The following is a 19,559-nucleotide window of genomic DNA, read 5'->3' on the forward strand; positions in this document are numbered from 1 at the left end:
TATGCATGGTAGTCACGTGGGTGCACTCAGCTGTGGCTTCTTCGTGCACCCACCTGGTGTGCAGAGGAGAATGGACGGGCTCGGTCCATCCACAGAGCCTAGCTAGTAGTGTCTCTTCCGTCTAAGCACATCCCCTTCCTGCATCTGTCAGGGCTTTGTCAGTCAGTGCTGTGGGCTGCTGACTTTGTATCAATGCTGCTCCTAGGCCTCCCCTGTGACTCTAGCTCAGGGGCAGACAAACTGTTTGGCCTAAGCGCCACATTGGGTTTCGTAAATTGTATGGAGGGCTGGTTAGGGGAGGGGGTCATGGCCCAGCCCCCACCTCCTATCTGCCACCCCCCAGGACTCCTGCCACTTCCAAACCCCCCTGTTCCCTGATGGACCCTCTGGGACCCCTGCCCCATTCACAACCCCGCTCCCTGTCCCCTGACTGCCCCCGGACCCTCGCCACCCCATCCAACCCCATCTCTTATTCTCGATGACCCCTCCCAGGACCCCTTCCTCATCCAACCACATCTTCTCCCTGTCACCTGACTGCCCCCCCGAGGATCCCTGCCCCTGACTGCCCCCTGCCACTCCATCCAACCCCCCTCCTTCCTGACTGCCCCCCTGGGATCCTTGCCCCATCCAACCATGCCTTCTCCCTGTCTTCTGACTGACCACCCATTCATGCCCCCATTCAATCCCCTGTCCCCCCCCGACCACCATCCACACCCCCACCCCCTGACCACCACCCCGAACTTCCCTGCCCTCTATCCAACCCCCTGCTCCCTTACCGCGCTGCCTGGAGAACTGGTGGCTGGCAGCGCTATAGTCATGCCACCAGGCTGGAGCTGGGCCACACCACCGCTGCCACTGCTGTCACCACACGCAGCACAGAGCACCAGGTCAGGCTGGGCTCTGCAGCTGCGCTGCCCCAGGAGCTCACAGCCCTACTGCCCAGAGCATTGCCCCGATGGCAGAGCAAGCGAATTGAGGCTGTGGGTGAGGGGGTACAGCAGGGGAGGGGCCGGGGGCTAGCCTCCCAGGCCAGGAGCTCAGGGGTTGGTCAGGATGGTCCCACAGGTCAGATGTGGCCCGCGGGCCATAGTTTGCCCACTCCTGCTCTACCTGCACTGCAAGGCTTCAGCATGTTAGGACTGGCGCCTAGCTTACCATTTTCTTTCCTCGTTCATATGCCTGTCTGTGGATCTCTGACCACTCTGGTGCTTTGTTAGCTGCCTTCCAGGCTCACGGGCTTCTGACTGGTGTGTGCAGAGTCTGGAAAGATAGTTGGCCATCCCTGTAAATCGCTGCACTACCCTTAAATCCTTTGGTCCAGGCATTTCCTTAGTTTGTCAAGTTCCATCTGGAATCCCTCAGAATCTGACAGATGTCTGATGCAGGGGGCTTCAGCTCTCAGCTTCAGCTTGTCTATGCTTGGCCTGACATTCCTCTCCCGACACCTGGTTAGGGGTTGTCACAGCTTGGTACCATAGTCCTTGACATCTCCTCCTACAATAAGAATGTGACTCCTGGGAATTCCTCTGGTGACTAGTTCAGTTGACACTGGAACATGCCCAGGGCCGGGCTGATGCCCACAGGCATTGGTACCCACTGGTACCTGCCAGAAGGTGCAGCCAAGGCAATCAGGTGGCTGCATGGCTCATCCCATTCAATATACCACAACCCATTCTTGACATCACAGACCAGGGACCTTTTTGCCCTGCATAGATCAGGCTGTATGTCCTCAGTTGCTGGTAATGGGCAGGGACTTCTTTTCAATGCTCTGGTCAATGCAGCCATCAGTTCACCTGAAGATTTTCTCACCACTATCAGGCTGATGATCCACTCTGCCGGTTTTAATGGGTGTAATCATGCTGCTTCTTTTCAGGTTTGTTTGTTCCTTCTTCACTGGCCCCACCAGAGCTAATGGAATTCAGCATTTCAATAGCCTCATGGGTTGCACATGGGTAATCTACTTCTAACTTCAGCTTGCCCTCTGGGTGTCCATCTCCTTGACAGACATGCTTACAGTCTGTTGGAATGCTGGATGAGACCCCCAGTGCATGGACTCTCCTTTTCCACAGGTGGATATCCTGATGCTGTACTACGATCAAATCCATGACTTGCATGGTTTGCTGTCTAGAGGCAGGTGGACCTTCTGTGTGCCAATTACTATGAATTCCAAGTGATAACATCTCTTGTTTTGTGGGTTTCTTATCGACAGCCTGCATTTGCCCACTGGCCTCTGAATGGTTTCACTGTACATCATCTGCACTTGGTCCCACTCCCCCAGGCTAACATTGCTGCTTATCAGTGTTGCTGAGATTATACAACAGCTGGCTCCACAATCCAGCTGGTATCGAACTGGTTGTTGATCTAGTAGCACAGTTGCAGATATGGCAGTTGAATGGTCGTCAGCCTCCTTCTGCAGCATGTGTAACAGGGTATGTCTACACTACCCACCGGATTGGTGGGTAGTGATCGATCTATAGGGGATCGATGTATTGTGTCTCATCTAGACGCGATACATCGATCCCCGAATGTGCTCCCCGTCAACTCTGGAACTCCACCAGGGCAAGAGGCGGAAGTGGAGTCGACAGGGGAGTGGTGGCTGTCGATTGCGCGCCGCAAGGATGCAAAATAAGTCAATCTAAGTCGATCTAGGATATGTTGACTTCAGCTATGCTATTCTCGTAGTTGAAGTTGTGTATCTTAGATTGATTCCCACCCCCACCCCCAGTGTAGACCAGGCCTGAGAGTCTGGATCTGCTAGAGTCGCACTGCAGACATCCTCCTCACTGGAGTTCCCTGTATCCTCAATCATTGCCTGCAATCCTGCATTTTTCTTCTGGTGGTAGCTGCAGAAAGTGGACATAAAGGTTTTGTTTCCCACACCCCTTGCACCATTGTCCATAGGCTGGGTGTCGTTCTTTCTGCCCTTTGTACTGCTTTCCACAGCTAGTCGGTCTGTCTCTGTCCAGCATCCTGGGTTCCTTTAGCTTGCGGCTGTGCACTGGTTCTGCACTAGTGGCTGCCACTGTTTGATCCTTTTTCTGCACCAGTCAGCTGCCTTTGCTATTTGGAGGCATTTCTCTAGGGTTAGCTCTATTTCTCTCAACAGTCTTTCCTGTAAGCTGGAGTTATGTGTTCCACAAATGATCCTGCCTCTGATTAGGGGATCTTTAATGTTTCCAAAGTCACATGCGGGCACCAGAGTTCTTAGCTCTCAGATGCACGTATCCATTCCCTTTTATGCTTTTTGGTTTCAGGCATGCAAACGGTTTCTCTCTGCAGTCTCATTCTGTCAGGGGTCACAATACTCATCAAACTCCTTTATCAGCACTTCCAGTGTTTGGGGCATTATTTCTGGCAACAGTGTCTCACTTCTCATCCTTTTCCCTCAGTGAAATAGTAAAAAAGCTTTACCTTAATTTCTTCATCTTTACCCCCAGGATCAATTTTTGCTTCCACTGCTTCCATGCTTGGGCATGGTTTTGGTCTGGAAATCCAGCATTCCTGCTGCTCTAAATCCCTGTGTGCTGCCTGTTTGTTCTGTTTCTAAGTGCTGCTTTGTTTGCCTGTTAACCACACTCTCTTCCTAGCTACAGGTCTCACTAGACCAGGGGTAGGCAACGTATGGCACGTGTGCCGAAGGTGGCATGCGAGCTAATTTTCAGTGGCACTCACACTGCCTGGGTCCTGGCCACCGGTTCGGGGGGCTCTGCATTTTAATTTATTTTTAAATGAAGCTTTTAAAACATTTAAAAAACCTTATTTACTTTACATACAACAATAGTTTAGCTATATGTTATAGACTTATAGAAAGAGACCTTCTAAAAACGTTAAAAAGTATTACTGGCACGTGAAACCTTAAATTAGAGTGAATAAATGAAGACTCGGCACATCACTTCTGAAAGGTTGCCGACCCCTGCACTAGACTGATGCTGTCACCATATTTCATGTACCACACGCTGCATAATAACATGAGAGGACACCAGGCTTATAAAACTAAACTGGCTCTTTATTAAGAGAACTATTTTCAGAGGTGCTGCAACTGCAGCTAGCATTCCAGCCATGGGCACACAGACTGACTTCCTGGTTCCTCATCCAAACTCTTACCTCCTGAAGCCTGTGCTCCTCCCTCCAAGTTCTGTACAGATTCCTACAACACCAGCTGAAGAACTAGCCCATTAATCCAAGGTTCCCTTGCACCATGGAGAACTAAGCTGGAATGGGAGAGTGAGTAGGCAAATTTAGCACTGTTTTATGTGCTCCGACACAACCTCTGTTCCCATGTTTTGCTGAAGCTATTCTGATGCTTAGGGTAGTGCAAGGGTGGGTTGTAACTGGCTGTAAGGGGATGAGTACATTTCTTAATGATATCTTGCTACAGGATTACCTCCCAAGGAAGAATCTCCATTGCTTCAGATGTTTCAAACTAGGATCATTTTACGTCTCTGCAATATTTTTGACAGGTGACAGGCTAGATGAATGTTAATGACCAAATTCTGGGCCAGATCCTCAGCTGGTCTAAATCCATGCAGTGAGGTCAGTGGAGCTATGCTGATCTACACCAGCTGAGAATCCAGCCCTCTGGTCTTAGATACACTGAAGGGTATCTGGAGGGAGTTACTCCAGATTTACAACAGTGTAACAGAGCAGAATCTGTTCCTAGGTATTATTACACTGAGAGAAGGAGCATCCCACGCTAAATGGAAATGGAGGAGATATTCTGTGTGATTGAAGCAGGAGATGGGTCCATGCTGGTGTACCTGGCATCTCTTTGGAGTAGATTGGGGGAAGGAGGGCAGTGAAGAGAAGTCTGGCGAAGCAGGGCAGAGGCAGTGTGGTGTGGTCACAGATTTCCACAGCTCAAGGACAGAAAACGTTGGTTCCTTCATGGGAGCTGCCTCTGCGAGCGCTAACACACCAGGCTGTCCTGGAGCCCCAGGAATTCTGGCTCTCCATTCTTTATAGTCCATCTTGATGGCAACTCGGAGCCACAGGAGCACATCTGGCTCTGAAAACAGTACGGGGATTTAGCATTGTGTTGGCTTGGGGAGCGGGTTGTCCGCTCTTCACTGCGCTTTGCTAGCTTCATCTGCTTGGGGTCTACAGCGCAGCCTGATGAGGAGCTGGGACCCCCAGCGCTGGCCTAGGCTGTGCCCTTGGAAACATCTTGCCAGTTCCTGGAGAGCATGGTGATTCCTGAGAGCCCCCCTGCACATCCCTTCCCGAAGAGCCTCTCAGGTGAGACTGCTGGGAGTGATGCAAAAATGAACTCTTCTGTACAGACCTGGATTTCATTTACTGCTTAGACTTCCCCACAGTGCCACAACCCACCCCAAACCCGCACCTCCCAGTATACATACGTGAACTCCTCACTCTCTCCCTAGCCTGTTCCACACCCCCATTCCCTCCCTACAGCCTCATTCCCTCACACAGACCAGCCTACACCCCCATTCCCTCACACAGACCAGCCTACCCCCCCATTCCCTCACACAGACCAGCTTACACCCATCCCTACAGCCTCATTCCCTCACACAGACCAGCCTACACCCATCCCTACAGCCTCATTCCCTCACACAGACCAGCCTACACCCCCATTCCCTCACACAGACCAGCCTACACCCCCATTCCCTCACACAGACCAGCTTACATCCCCATTCCCTTACACAGCCCAGCCTACACCCCTATTCCCTCACATAGCTCAGCCTACACGCCTCCCTATAGCCTCATTCCCTCCCACAGACCAGCCTACATCCCTATTCCCTTACATAGACCAGCTTACACCCGTTCCTACAGCCTCATTCCCTCACAAAGACCAGTCTACACCCCTGTTCCCTCACACAGCCCAGCCTACACCCCTATTCCCTCACATAGCTCAGCCTACACGCCTCCCTACAGCTCATTCCCTCACATAGCCCAGCCTACACCCCCTTTCCCTCACATAGACCAGCTTACATCCCCATTCCCTCACACAGACCAGCCTACACCTCCATTCCCTCACATAGCTCAGCCTACACCCCTCCCTACAGCCTCATTAACATAAGAACATAAGAATGGCTCTGTTGGGTCAGACCAAAGTATCCTGTCCAGAATCCTGTCTTCTGACAGTGGTCAGTGCCAGGTGCCCCAGAGGGAATGACCAGAACAGGTAATTATCAGGTGATCCATCCCCTGTCACTCATTCCCAGCTTCTGGAAAACAGGCTACGGACACCATTCCTGCCCATCCTGGCTAATAGCCATTGATGGACCTACCCTCCACGGATTTATTCCCTCCCACAGCCCAGTCTACATCCACACTCCCTCACACAGCCTGGCCTATACCCCCACCCTACACTCTATTCCTTTGCACAGCTTGTCCTATACCCCCTCACTACGCCCACCACTTCTTCTCTCCCTCCTCAAATCTATTCCAGGGAAATGGTTTCCCCTCAACGGAGTGCAGCAGATTGCGCAAGGGAGCCCCACCCCTCCAGTCCTGGACAACAGCCACAGCAGTCCCTCTCTTGGGGATCCCTGTGAGTGTAATGCTATCAGCCATTGCATCTGAACCATTCTGAGCGCCTCTAGTTAGAGCAGAGCCCAGACAGCCAGCTGTCAAGAACAGGAAACCAATCTTGTGAGCTCCTCAGTTGCCACAAGGTAAAAAAGATCATGGTTAATGTGACAAAACAGCCCGGTTGTTGGGGGCAGAAGGGAGATGCTCACGGCTGTGACAGATGTCACCGATGTTTGTACAAATGTAATGCTGCCTGTTTCCAATATCACACTAGTGGAGCCACGCGAGGGGATCTTTGTTCTGCCCTGAGAATCACAGGGAGGGGGGAAGGGGGCAGAGGAGAAAGGAAACCCACTTCATAACAAGATCCTTTTCAGCATAGGAGGGTCAGTATCATAATCCTCATCTGTAAAATGGAGAAGCTGAGGAACAGAGGGGGCATGGCTTGCCCAAGCTCATACAGACCTGAAGAAGAGCTCTGTGTAAGCTCCAAAGCTGGGCTCTCTCACCAACAGACATGGGGCCAATAAAAGATATTACCGCACCACCTTGTCTCTCAAATACCGAGGCAGCTACAGCTACACTGCATACAAGGTCACAGAGTGAGTCAGCAGCAGAGCAGTCCTACCTCCCACTCCTCTACCCACTGGATGTCCCACCCTCCCACAGCGGGGGCTAGAACCCAGGAGTCCAGGCTCCCACACAGCGTTCTCCATTAGCCACACGGCTGTACAGAACCAACCTTGATGCGTACAGGGAGCTGCTGCTTATGGGTTAGTGGTGTGTGGGGTGTATGAAGTCATTTTTCCAGGTTCTGGGCCAAGGTAATTACACCCTATGATGACAGTTCCTGGCTCTCCCCTGGCTAACTGTGGTCTAGAGCCAGAGGTGAAAGCAGCAGAAGCTCAGGTGTAAAGAACACAGCCAAAGCTTCCCATGAAGGGGATGCGCTGGTTGTGCTGCTGCCGACACCTGAAAGGTAGGCCTCTGACTCGCTCATCTGCATCCTGAGGCACATGCCCTCCGGATCCACAGGTAGAAGGTGCTGCAGGCCTGAACTGAGGTGCCCCAAATATAAACGCACACTCTCTAGCCTGCAGACACTAGTTCGGCCAGTCCTCTGTACACAACACCCACCCAGGAGGCCTCCCAGGTTTGCAGGAATCTGCTGCCTTGCCGCAGAGTCTGTCTCACTGGTGGCCAGGAGCCTCTGCAAACTCTGGGCCCCTTTCTGTCCATCTGTCCGGGTATCCCTTCTGGGTACCTACGTGTGAACAGGTCTGCCCAAGTGCAAGGAGCCATATGGTGCCACTGCAGCACAAGTGAGTCTAGCCAGGAGGGGGCCACTCTACGGATGGCACTGGCAGCATTGCCTGCTTCAACCCATTGCCGTCTGGCTTCTGCATCTTTGGCCATCAGTCCAACCAAATTGTAAGCAGGCACCAGGCCATCCCAAAAGGCAGGCCAGAGTACAGAAGGCGAAGAAATTAGGTGCCCGGGGCATTTGCACAGAGCAGCATTCTCAGCCCATGGAACTTCTCTTGGTCTCAGATGCCCTAGCCAAGACAACCTCTGTTGCAAGGCCAGCACTAGTCATAGAAAGTAGGGATGGAAAAGTCCTGTTAGCCACCCAGCCCATCTCCTGGGGCCAGTGCAGGGCTGTATCCTTCCCTGCAGGGCGTTCTCCAGTGGGAGAGTCACTCATGTGAGACAGTGCCAGGTCACCCACTATATTTGGGTTCCATATATGAGTAGTTTATAAAGGGATAATAAATGATTAATAGATATTTTAATAAACACTTAACAAATCGTTATAAAGTTCAACAGAGCTACAGGTCGTTTATACCCATCATTGTCCTGATGTGCTTCTACCCATCATCTAGAACACATTCTCCTCCTCGCTGCAACACGCTGCTGACTTCCAGTAACCCACTGCTGCACAGACCCTTAGTAGAAAGTGACCCTGTTACTTTACAGGCTCATAAAGGGGCAGATCCCCAGCTGGTGTTAAAGGGTTCAATGAGGTTATGCTGAGTTACACCATGGGGGGATCGGCCCAAAGATCTCACTGTTAATTAGCTGTCCTGATATTTAGCTTAAACATTCCCTCTTGTAATTTCATCCCATTGCTCCTAGCCACAGCTCTGTGCATCCCTCTCTTCCTCCTGGGGGCCTGATTCTCTCTTATTGTGCTGGTCTCAGAGAAGTAACATGACCCTCACCCAACACCAAGTTGCTGGTGAGATGAGAACCGGGCAGTTGGTGTTTTACATCCATCCAACCTGTGAAGCCTGCACTATTCCCCCATTCGCTGTTGGAAGTCGGCTCTTTTAATCTTCCCACAACAATTAATCCTTCCTGCTCCCTGACCAAACACCCCCAACGTATCAACGTTTCTATTCATGTGGTGACAGTGCGAGTCCAGGTGGGGCTGCACTACCACTGCAGGGAAGGACTAACACCTTTGGGTGGCTAATCTGAGAGCTTTCAACATACCCTAGCCCTCCTGCTGGCTCTCTGCAGGGGGATGAATTTCACCCTTAATGACATGGACCCAAATCAATACCCCTATCTGAACTTGGGGCATTTGCAATCTAGAGCTGAATCCTGAGGCCAGAGCCTGTCTGCCAGAATCCCCTCCTAGAATTCTCTAGGCCATTGTGTGGCAATCCCACTGGGCTGATGGCACTGCAACCTCCATCGCCTCCCTGATTGTTAAGGACAGTAGCAAAGACGTCACTGGAGCCCAGTTGATAAGGAAAACAATCTGTTGCTGACAATGGTTATTATCAGCAATTGGCCCCTCCAACAACTGGTCTGCTAGTGCAGATGGGATCAGCCTAGTTTCAGCACTGTTAGAGGAAGCTTGATTGAGACTTTAATAGCACATCAGACAGATCCCTTGATAAGCAGTATGTAATGCTGGTAGGCCAGATGCCAGCGCTCGCCCAGGCTGCAGGCATTAGCTTAGAACTGGCAAATGAATCACCTGTATGTTAGTTTTGCTCAAATTAGGTATTAGTCTTCTATGAATGCAGTTAGAGTTTAGATTCTGAAATGCTTGCACGTGGTTAGATGCATTAATCTCACAAGCACTGTCTGCAGTCCATGCGATAAGGAAATATGTAAGTTTTGCTTCATAACTTTGAAAATGTTTGCTCTACACTTGTGAACCCAGGTTATAATTAGATGGGCTCTTAAGGAGCATCGCAATAAAAAAGATTGGCTAACGGCCCTCTTGCACTTTGGAAATACTACCAAGGAAGTTCATCCTGTGGACTTGGAACCTGAATTAAGGAAATAAAACAAAGCCACAGGAAAATTTTCCATCTCTCTCTTCACTGTTTGAACTCTGACAGGGCCAGAGACTCTAAACTGAGACAGAGATCCCCACGGGTTACCTCTGGGTCTGCCCTGAAAGACACTTTGAACTGACAGATCACTACAACTCTATCACCTTTAGGATTTAGATGTGAACTCATTTGCTTGCTTTAACTTGCAAATAACTCTCATTTCTTTTTCCTAGTTAATAAACCTTTAGATAGTTCAATACAGGATTGGTTACAGGCATCATCTTTGGTGTACGATCTAGGGTACCAATTGATCTGGGGTTAGTGACTGGTCTCCTGGAACTGGAAGCAACTTGAACATTGTGTGATTTTTCTTGTAAGTCCAGTTTGTCTGGGTGGCAAGACGACTGTGACTCCATGGTAAGACTCCAGGAGTACACATTTGTTATTGGTTTGGTGAAATCTAATTATAGAACATACCAAAAGTTTGGGGTGCCTGCCCTGTTTTCTGACAGTGCCCTGAGGTAGACACTCATGGTCGTGAACTACTCTCGACAGCATGACAGTGGCTCAGTTTTCTAGTGTAGCTGGGGCCTAAGAGGATCAGAAAGCAGCAGAGTCTGGACCTGTTTATTGCCAGGCACCGTACTGCCCACTCAGGGCTTGCCACCCCTCTGCAGAGTCCTTGTTAGCTGGAAGCTGAATTTACATTGGACATTGCAATGGGATTTCTTGGTAACTACATCATCATCATCACAAGCCAACACCACATTACAGACAGTGGTCCTATCCTCATCTGGAGACAGGCTGGCCAGGCTGTTTAGGAAAGGAAACCATAACCCACTTACCCTCCTTTGATGTAATCCAGGAAGGTATACTCCGACTCCACAGTGAATGAGAGCAGCGTCACCTCAGAACCAAGAGATAGGGTGGCACATTACACAGAGCCCGAGACAGCAGGGATCACTGGTGCAGTGTGGAGTGCCGAGGAAAGGCGCTAGTGTGATGCCCCTGGAGACTATCGATTGCCCGTCAGCCCAAGGAAGGAGCTAACTTCCCCACTCTGCTCTCTGGCAATGTGGATCATCTTGGGCTGGTCAGACATTTTCTGTCAAAACTATTTTTCAGTGGAAAATTGGGTTTTCACCTACAGTTTCTTTTGGTGAAAATATCTGAATTCCATGGAAAATTTCTGCATTCCTTGGAAAATCCCCCTAGGAACTAAAATACACTGATTTTGAAATGATACTGTAGCACTTCACGGGAGTTGTAGTTCAGTAACTTCATGCTCCACTCTTCTCTATGCACTGGACTTTCCAGCAGGATTACATCTCTCATGATGCCCCAGGGCAAGGGACACCCAAGTAACACTTCCCTTCTCCAAGAGGGGAGACTGCGGTGCATCACGGGAGATGTATACCAACGAAGAAGCCTGGCCCATAGAAGAGGATGGAGGTATGAGGTGCCCAAACTCCAGTTCCAACAAGGCACTGTGGCAGCATTTCCAAATTTAAATGTTTTGGTTTTCAGCTGAAATCTTCTTAAATTTGAATTTCTGGTTGTCACCATGGATCCTCCCCGCCACCTCATTTTGAACCAGCTCTTGTTTCATGTTTGCCTGGAGGGCCCATTAGTTTCAGTGGGCTGGCGATTTAACAGGAGTCACAAGTTTCACTCTTTGAAGATCCCAGTACCTGGGCTTTCCTAGGATGTCTCTCATCCAAGATCTCATACCGATCAGGCCTCCTCAGCTTATAAGATCAGAAGAGAAATCTGCCCACAAGAAGCTGATTGGTGACTGAGTGGTTCCACATTTGTAGTGATGTGGCAGAAAATTCTGACCCTTCATATCAAAGCATAACATGGGGAGGGGGGGTATTGTTGGGGAAAGAATGCTTCTGGTTGGTTGCTTCTGTGTGGCAGCTTGCCATTGGGCAACTCGCCATCCAGGGATAATCATATCCTGCCTTCCTGGATAGCTTAAATTCCAAAGAAAAAAAATGTCACTTACTGTTCCCGAGTTAACGTATTTCTTTTTCTTCATTTTCTTTTTGGGATTCACCACCTGAAAGATGAAGGAAATGGAAGAAACTGAATATCCTGGGACACAATGTGAAGCCTGTTTATGCTAGCACAAATGACACCAATGGCACAGGTCCCTCAGCAATAGTGATGGTGGAGGTTGTCCATTTTTATCAGTGTGTCTTCTTCCTGCTCTATCTTATTGGAGAGTGAATAACCACAACTGAATACAGTACTCCAAGTGAGGGGCATATGATTGATTGATAACATGTTCTCAGTGTTTTCTATCTGTCTTTATCCACTGCGTCAGATATTCGGACATCAGAACAAGTCTCCAAATTATCTGGATTCTCATCTTTATTTTTAGTCTGAGATATTCCCCCCTCCCCTTCTAAAAAACGTATCATCAGCAAAGTAAAAACAACCCATCTTGCTTCTGATCTTTATATAGCCATCCCTCAGCAGGGATAAGGATGGAGGCAGAAAAGCCTAAAGCAACAAATTCAGCTCTCAGCAAAGGCAATTCTTTACGTCCAGCTTGAGCAGCCCTCGGGATGCCAGAGAACATAACAATGTTTCTGTTACTAAAGGGAATGTTTCCCTTCTCTGTCCCAAAGCATGGTCCTAATGCTAGGAAAAGATTTATCACGAGATTTCAGCACTGACAGTCCAGTTGCAATGTGGCGTGAATTGGGGTAGCCCCCGCTGAACTCAGCTGAGCTTTGCTGATCTACAGCAGCTGAGGGTCAAGCCCCATGGGAGCAGTCAGCCTGTGCCGAGGTTCACCTGGAGGCATAGGCACCACTTACCATCCTCCCAGCAGGGCTTATGGAGGATGGAAATGGTGCACGGGCCCCATGCTGGCTCTCTGCAGAGGGGGATTTCACTCTCGAAGTGCATGCATGGCTCCATTATCACAGAATCTGAGCACCTCACAATCTTTATATTTACCCTTCCAACCCCCCGTGAGGCAGGGCAGGGCTGTCAAACCCATTTTACAGATGCGGAACTAAGACCCAGAGAGAAGTGTCTTGCCCAGCATCCTACAAGGATTCCATAGAGGAGGAAGGGACTTGAACCCTGTCTCCAGCTAGCATCCTGACCACTGGGCCAGCCTTCTTCAGGGCTAGACTAGCACTATCCGCATTGTTAGACCTGGAGGCCAAGTGACTAGTGCTTTGGGGTACCTCCATTTTTGAGCACCTAACTTGGAGACACCTTGAAGGGGCATGACTTTCAGAGGACTGGTCTTGGGCCCTTTCTGACATCAGGTCCCTTTAAGACATCTCAAGCTGGGTGCCCAAAATCACTAGCCGCTTTGAGAAAGCTTGGCCAGAAAGTCCACTCTTCAAATGTCCAAATTCTGTGGGACAAAACTGCCCATGCCACTTTCCACAGCCCAGCTGCTCCAGAAGGACCCAGGTCCTTCCAACACCTGGGATGGGGAAAGCGCCCAGATCTCCTGACCCTACTGCTCATATGGCCCCCTCCAGCAAGTCCTGATCTTCTCCCAGCCCAGCAGCTCTGCTGGCTTCCCCAAGGCTCTCAATGATAACCAGGAACATGTCCTTTTCAGCCAGCAAATTTACATTTTTGCTCTGTCTCCAAAAAGAGCTAATCTGAAATCTCTTTTCCCCCTGCCCTTCATGATGATCCATTTTGATAAGGTCTTGGGAATTCATCTGGAACAAAAGACATTAATGATTTGAACAAATTATATGCCCGTCTCTCCACTCCTTCCCTTCACTCCCTCCCCTCCTCCCACTGGAGGGAGCTGTGAAAGTCTGTGAAGGGACACGCTGGGACACGAATAATGTGTCAGAGCCCAGGCAGCCATTCTGAAAGCTGGCCTAGAAGCATCACATCAGATGATATTAAAAGGGAGCTGCCACAGTTAAGGCATGGGGAGTGCACAAAGCACTTTGTGAGAGGGAAGAAAACCCAGCCCAAGAACGCAGGGGATTCAAAGCCACGGGGTCATTGCTCAGATTTGCTTATCACTGACACACTTGCCCTGCCATCTGCACAGGGAGTTTTAAGAACAGGGGCCCTCAGTCAATGGAGCGATGCTGAGTCACAGCAGCCAAAGAGTTCACCTGGAGACTGCACACTGTTACTCTCTGCCCTGCTCTGTGTCTCCACTTACACCTGTGCACAGCGTTGCCCTGGTTCAGCTGATGTGAAATACGCCTCAGGTTTTACTTGCTGTGGCATGCCAGCAAACAGCCAGACCCAGCCTAACCTGCCAGCATGGCTCAGAGCATTGGGAGGCAAGTTTGTAGAAATTTTGGTGGTGCCCAGAACCTGCCCCCCCAACTCTGCCCCTTAAACTCCTCCTCCACCTGCCTAAGGCTCTGGGTTGGGTTTCAGGGGGGAGGTCTGGGATGCAGGTCCTGGGCTGGGGATTAGGGTGCAGGAGGGGTGCAGGCTTTGGGAAGGAGTTTGGGTGCTGGGTGCAGGCTCCGGGCTGGGGCAGGGGGTGGGTGTGCAGGAGGGGGTGAGGGCTGCAGGCTTTGGGACGGAGTTTGGGTGCAGGCTCTGGGCTGGTGGTGGACGTGTAGGAAGGGGTGAGGGGTGCAGGCTCTGGGAGGGAGTTTGGGTGCTGGGTGCAGAGTCTAGGCTGGGGCAGGGGGTGGGTGTGCAGGAGGGGGTGAGGGGTGCAGGCTTTGGGATGGAGTTTGGGTGCAGGCTCGGCTGGGGGTGGGGGTGTAGGAAGGGGGAGGTGGTGCAGGCTGGGGCAGAGGATCAGGCTGCAGGGGAATGAGGGTTGGGGCTGAGGATGAGGGGTTCATGATGTGGGGGGGCTCAGAGCTGGGGCAGAGACTCAGGATGCAGGGGAATGAGGGTTGGGGCTGAGGATGAGGGGTTCGTCCTGCGGGGGGGCTCAGGGCTGGGGCAGAGGATATGGGTGCAGGGGGAAGAGAGCACTGGCTGGGGCTAAGGATTTGGGTGCAGGGGGATGAGGGCTCTGTCTGGGGATGAGGATTAGGGTGCAGAGGGATGAGGGCTCTGTCTGGGGATGAGGATTAGGGTGCAGGGCGATGAGGGCTCTGGCTGGTGCAGAGGATTAGGGTGCAGGGGGATGAGGGCTCTGGCTGGGGATGAGGATTCGGGTGCAGGGGGATGAGGGCTCTGGCTGGGGCAGAGGATTAGGGTGCAGGGGGATGAGGGCTCTGGCTGGGAATGAGGATTAGGGTGCAGGGGGATGAGAGCTCTGTCTGGGGATGAGGATTAGGCTGCAGGGGGATGAGGGCTCTGTCTGGGGATGAGGATTAGGGTGCAGAGGGATGAGGGCTCTGGTTGGGGATGAGGATTAGGGTGCAGGGCGATGAGGGCTCTGGCTGGGGAAGAGGATCAGGGTGCAGAGGGATGAGGGCTCTGGCTGGGAATGAGGGGTTTGGGGAATTGGAGAGGCTCAGGGCTAGGGCAGAAGAGCAGGGTAAGGGCAGCCTGCTTTGCCATTAGCAGATGGCAGGTGCTAGGACCCTGGGGCAGCAGACAGCAGTTCTCTGGCAGCACAAGCAGGCAGGGATGCCACGGAGGGGGAACGCAGAGGGAGGGGTGGAAGGCGGAGGCAGGGACCCGCTCCAGGCAGGGATGCGGCGGGGTAGGTGGTGGGGGGAGACCCACGGGGGCCAGGACCCGCTCCAGGCAGGGACACGGCGGGGCGGTGGGGAGAGACCCACAGGGACCAGGGCCGGGACCCGATCCAGGCAGGGCCGGGGGAGAGACCCAGCTCCAAATATTGCTGGAGCAGGGCCCCCAGCCCTGAATATTCCTGCAGCCCGGGCACCTCGAGCCCATATAACCTGCCGCCTATGTCAGTGAGCCATGTAGAGAAACACCGGCCAGGCCCCACCAGGCAGAATGCATCAGTACTAACCCCAGTGAGTTCACTGGTGAGGCAGCTACATGCACTCTGTTCTGGCCAGATGACATCGCTTGGGGTAAACTGTGGCCAAGGTGCTGACATACCGGGATTGTCCAGACTTCAGTTAGTGCGAGGTCGAATTTCTGGGATAGAGTCTCTGGAGGGTGTAAATCAGCGTAGCCCCATTGACTTCACTTTATGTCAGCTGAGCATCTGGCCCACAAGTCACCCTCACCAAGATGTCTAGTCTCCTTTCCCATTGCTAGTTCATTGCACTCCTGGATCCTGAGACTGCCCCAGCCTCCTGGAAGGATTAATTAGGCGTCGCAGCCAAGGAGATATGACAAGCAGAGCCCAGTAGCAAACAGAAACATGGGAGTATCCTGGAGTAACTCACAGATGGGTTTGTATCCATGGTAAAATCCCTTTATGGTTGTACAGTAGCAATTTGTTTGTATTATTTATTACTGTCAGGAAATGTCTAATAATTGGCTTTTTAAAAGTTATTTTTCCATGCTCGGGGAGGCTTGAATCATCTTGATTTCTGAGCAATTTCCTGCCAGTGCCCTGAGTCCTAAGCAGCTGCCCTCCCTCTGTTCCAGCCCTGAGCCCCCCACCCCTTACTCTGCCAATGCCCTTCCACCCTCACCTCTGCTGTTTCAATCTTGGGCTCCCCACACACCCAGTTCTGCCGATGCACCTCGATCCACCACTGTTCCAGTCTCGAGTTCCCCACACAGCTTTCTGATGCCCGTCACTGCTCACCGGCAGTCCTGGCCATCCTCTGAGCAGGGACTCAGTTATGTGCTGATTTTGTTATTGCAATTATTGTTATTTGTTATTACTGGAGTGCCAAGACGCCCTAATCATGGACCAGGACCCCACTGTGCTAGGTGCTGTAAAACACAGAGCACTAACACGGTCCTTGCCCTGTAGTCAGATGCTCTCCAAGCTAGGAGAGACCATCAGACTCATCTCCCGTGTGATGTCAGCATGCAGTGAATCCAGGCTGTTCGAGGCGGGCAGCCAGTGTGTGACAGCAAACCGATTGGGTGGTATTTGATACCATTGTTGCTCCCTTTCCACAGGTGCAAACAACTGCACAAGGGACTAGGCAATCATCAGCCCTGATCTCACAATGGTGTCACACTGGTGATGACCTCTGGCCAGACCTTCAGCTGGTGTAAATCAGCGTAGCTCCAGGTTATGCCAGCTGAGGATCTAGCCCAGGAATCACTCCTGATTTACACTGCCTCTCAACACTGGAGCGTGCAAGGCTGGTGGAAGGGACATGGCCCAGAACAGTGGTGGCCTGGCTGCCCAGAGCTTGGCTAGCCCTCTCAATGGGTTCTGGGGGTGCCCCGTCTGCACTCACCTCATAGACATTGAACTGGCTTTGCCCACGGGCCAGCTCCCGGTAGCTGGTTGTGAACTCCCCAATGAAGTCATGGCTGCACATGGAAAGAGAAGCTCTGTGAGAAATGCTCTAGTGATGGACTGTCAGCCTGGGGGTCGTGCCCAGGTGTCAAGGGGCCATGACCACCTTGAACTTCCCATACTGCTAATGGGGGTAGGGTCCTGGGGGGAACCACCACTGTAGAGTTCACTCAAGCTCCTTCTTCCCTCCTTGCTGTCTCTTTCTCAGTCCCCTCTCTTTTCCTGTTGTCTTTCCCTCTCTGCTGCACTGGGATCACTGACAAAGCATCTCTCTGCAAAGAGAATGAGTAATGGCTGCAGCACAATGGCCCAGATCCTGCCCTGGATAGAGTCATTGCAAAGCCCTCACTGGCTTCAATGCCTAGCCTGCTCTGGCAGATTTGAGGTTTGTATTCGAGGCTGCATAGATCTAGCGAGTCCCCCTTACCTGCCGTCCCGGTCCCAGTCGTACACCTCCACCTTGATGGTCCTGCAAGACACAGTGCCATAGTTATTGCCAGAGTCAGGGTGGGACAATTTCACTAAAGGGTAGATCAAATCATCCCTCTGCCCCACATGCACTGCCCAGACTGGCATCAGCATCTTCTCTGGCCCTTCACTCAGTGCTGCTGCAAGAGTCTTTTTCTGTGCAGCCCAGAATAGCCTTGTCTATTCTCCATCGCCTCCCAGGTCTCACCTAAACACATTCCTACTTTCCAGGTCTATGGCCTGTAAGTTCTTCATTCCTCTGCTGGTCTGTGCTATGTATTGCTCCCCATCTGCTTTCTCTGTACACCTTTATCCTGCCCTCTGTTCATTGCCTCCTCACTAAGGCAACCAGGCCTTTCTTTTCAACCCCTCTGTATAATTGTGCCTCACCAGGGGGCTAGACTAGCTGGTCTCTTGAGGCCCTGTCTGCCCTATGTTTCTGTGCTTCTGTAGGTCTCTAACCATTCCCATCACCTGTCTCTGCACCAGGCCTAATTCTGCAGCACCTTCTGGAGAGCAGCGTTAGAATAGCTCAGCACAGAGCTTCCAGTGGCATTCAGCACAAGTGTGATCTCATGGATTGAACCAGGGCCCCCCAGACCTAAAGGCAGGAGGTGCGACAGCTGGAGCCGACCTGCCCGGGGATGGGGAAAGCCGTACCAGACTCCCACTCCTATGGATCAGCACAGCTCTAGCACACCCTCGCTCATGATGGGTACGCAAAGGAGCAGAGACGTCTGCACGAACCCTCCAGCCGATGTGAACGGACATTGGTCAGAAGCCAGTGGCTGCACCCAGTGGGCAGGGAAGGAGTTAATACTCAGAACGCTGTCTCAATCAGGGAAACAAAGTGAGGGGGTGGATTGCGTGTGTTGTCTCCATCTGTGACTGGCTTGGCCCTGGTGTCTACGTTTCCGTGGCAACTGAGGCTAAAAATAAACTTCCAAAAAATGGTGGGGGGGGGAAAGACCCACGCAACAGACAAAACAAACTAATTAAATCCCCAGCGCAGGAGTCAGGAGGATAATTAAAAATCATTTTAATAATTTGTTTGGACTTGCTTGGAAGCAGGTGAATGAATTAAGTGTGTGGGGTGAACCCACCATGCTGCAAAGACCAGCAGGGCTGCAGAGGAGGGGGCCAGGATCATTCCAGGAGCCATGGGTCACCAGGTGCAGAGTGCTGGCTGGCGACTGCTACCGAGATCTCCACAGAGCTGCCCTGGACCAGGAGTCGCCAGAGCAGATCAAAGAGTGGGGGACATCTGGCCTCAGTTTCCCGCAGTGCCCAGTACCAGCTACTTCAGAGGAGGGGGCAGAACCCCAGTGGATAATTATGGAATAACCTGCCCATGCAGGAAGCTTCTTCTTGACCTGTGTGGCTAGTAATTGCTTTATGCCCTGAAGCAGGCAGGTTTATAGAATCATAGAACTGGAAGGGACCTTGAGATGTCATCTAGTCCAGTCCCCTAGGCTCATGGCAGGACTAAGTATTATCTAGACCATCCCTGACAGGTGTTTGTCCAACCTGCTCTTAAAAATCCCCAGTGATGGAGATTCCCAATGTCCCTGGGCAATTTATTCCAGTGCTAAACCACTCTGACAGTTAGGAAGTTTTTCCTAATGTCCAACCTAAACTGTCTTTGCTGCAGTTTAAGCCCATTGCTTCTTGTCCTGTCCTCAGAGGTTAAGAAGAACAATTTTTCTCCCTCCTCCTTTTAACAACCTTTTATGCACCATACCTGAAATCTGTATCATGTCCTCTCAGTCTTCTCTTCTCCAGACTAAACAAACCCAGTTTTTTCAATCTTCCCTCATAGGTCATGTTTTCTAGACCTTCAGTCATTTTTGTTGCTCTTCTCTGGACTTTCTCCAATTTGTCCACATCTTTCCTGAAATGTGGCGCCCAGAACTAGACACGGTACTCTAGTTGAGGTCTAATCAGCGCAGAGTAGAGCAGAAGAATTACTTCTCATGTCT

General features: G+C 51.4%; 1 protein-coding gene across 4 annotated transcripts in view; it reads right to left on the bottom strand.

The window, feature by feature from the left end:
- The window catches only part of LOC115650746 (copine-5), a 197,947-nt gene that overhangs the window by 55,561 nt on the left and 122,827 nt on the right, over positions 1 to 19,559 (bottom strand). For all 4 annotated transcript variants that reach the window (XM_030561100.1, XM_030561101.1, XM_030561099.1 and 1 more), the window contains 4 exons: positions 17,540 to 17,581; positions 17,051 to 17,126; positions 11,794 to 11,847; positions 10,631 to 10,692 (listed from right to left, as the gene is read on the bottom strand). In XM_030561100.1, coding sequence (XP_030416960.1) covers positions 10,631 to 10,692; positions 11,794 to 11,847; positions 17,051 to 17,126; positions 17,540 to 17,581 — 234 coding nt within the window. The remainder of the gene's footprint in view (positions 1 to 10,630; positions 10,693 to 11,793; positions 11,848 to 17,050; positions 17,127 to 17,539; positions 17,582 to 19,559) is intronic.

Source organism: Gopherus evgoodei, chromosome 4, assembly GCF_007399415.2.
Source record: "Gopherus evgoodei ecotype Sinaloan lineage chromosome 4, rGopEvg1_v1.p, whole genome shotgun sequence".
Taxonomy (NCBI): domain Eukaryota; kingdom Metazoa; phylum Chordata; order Testudines; family Testudinidae; genus Gopherus; species Gopherus evgoodei.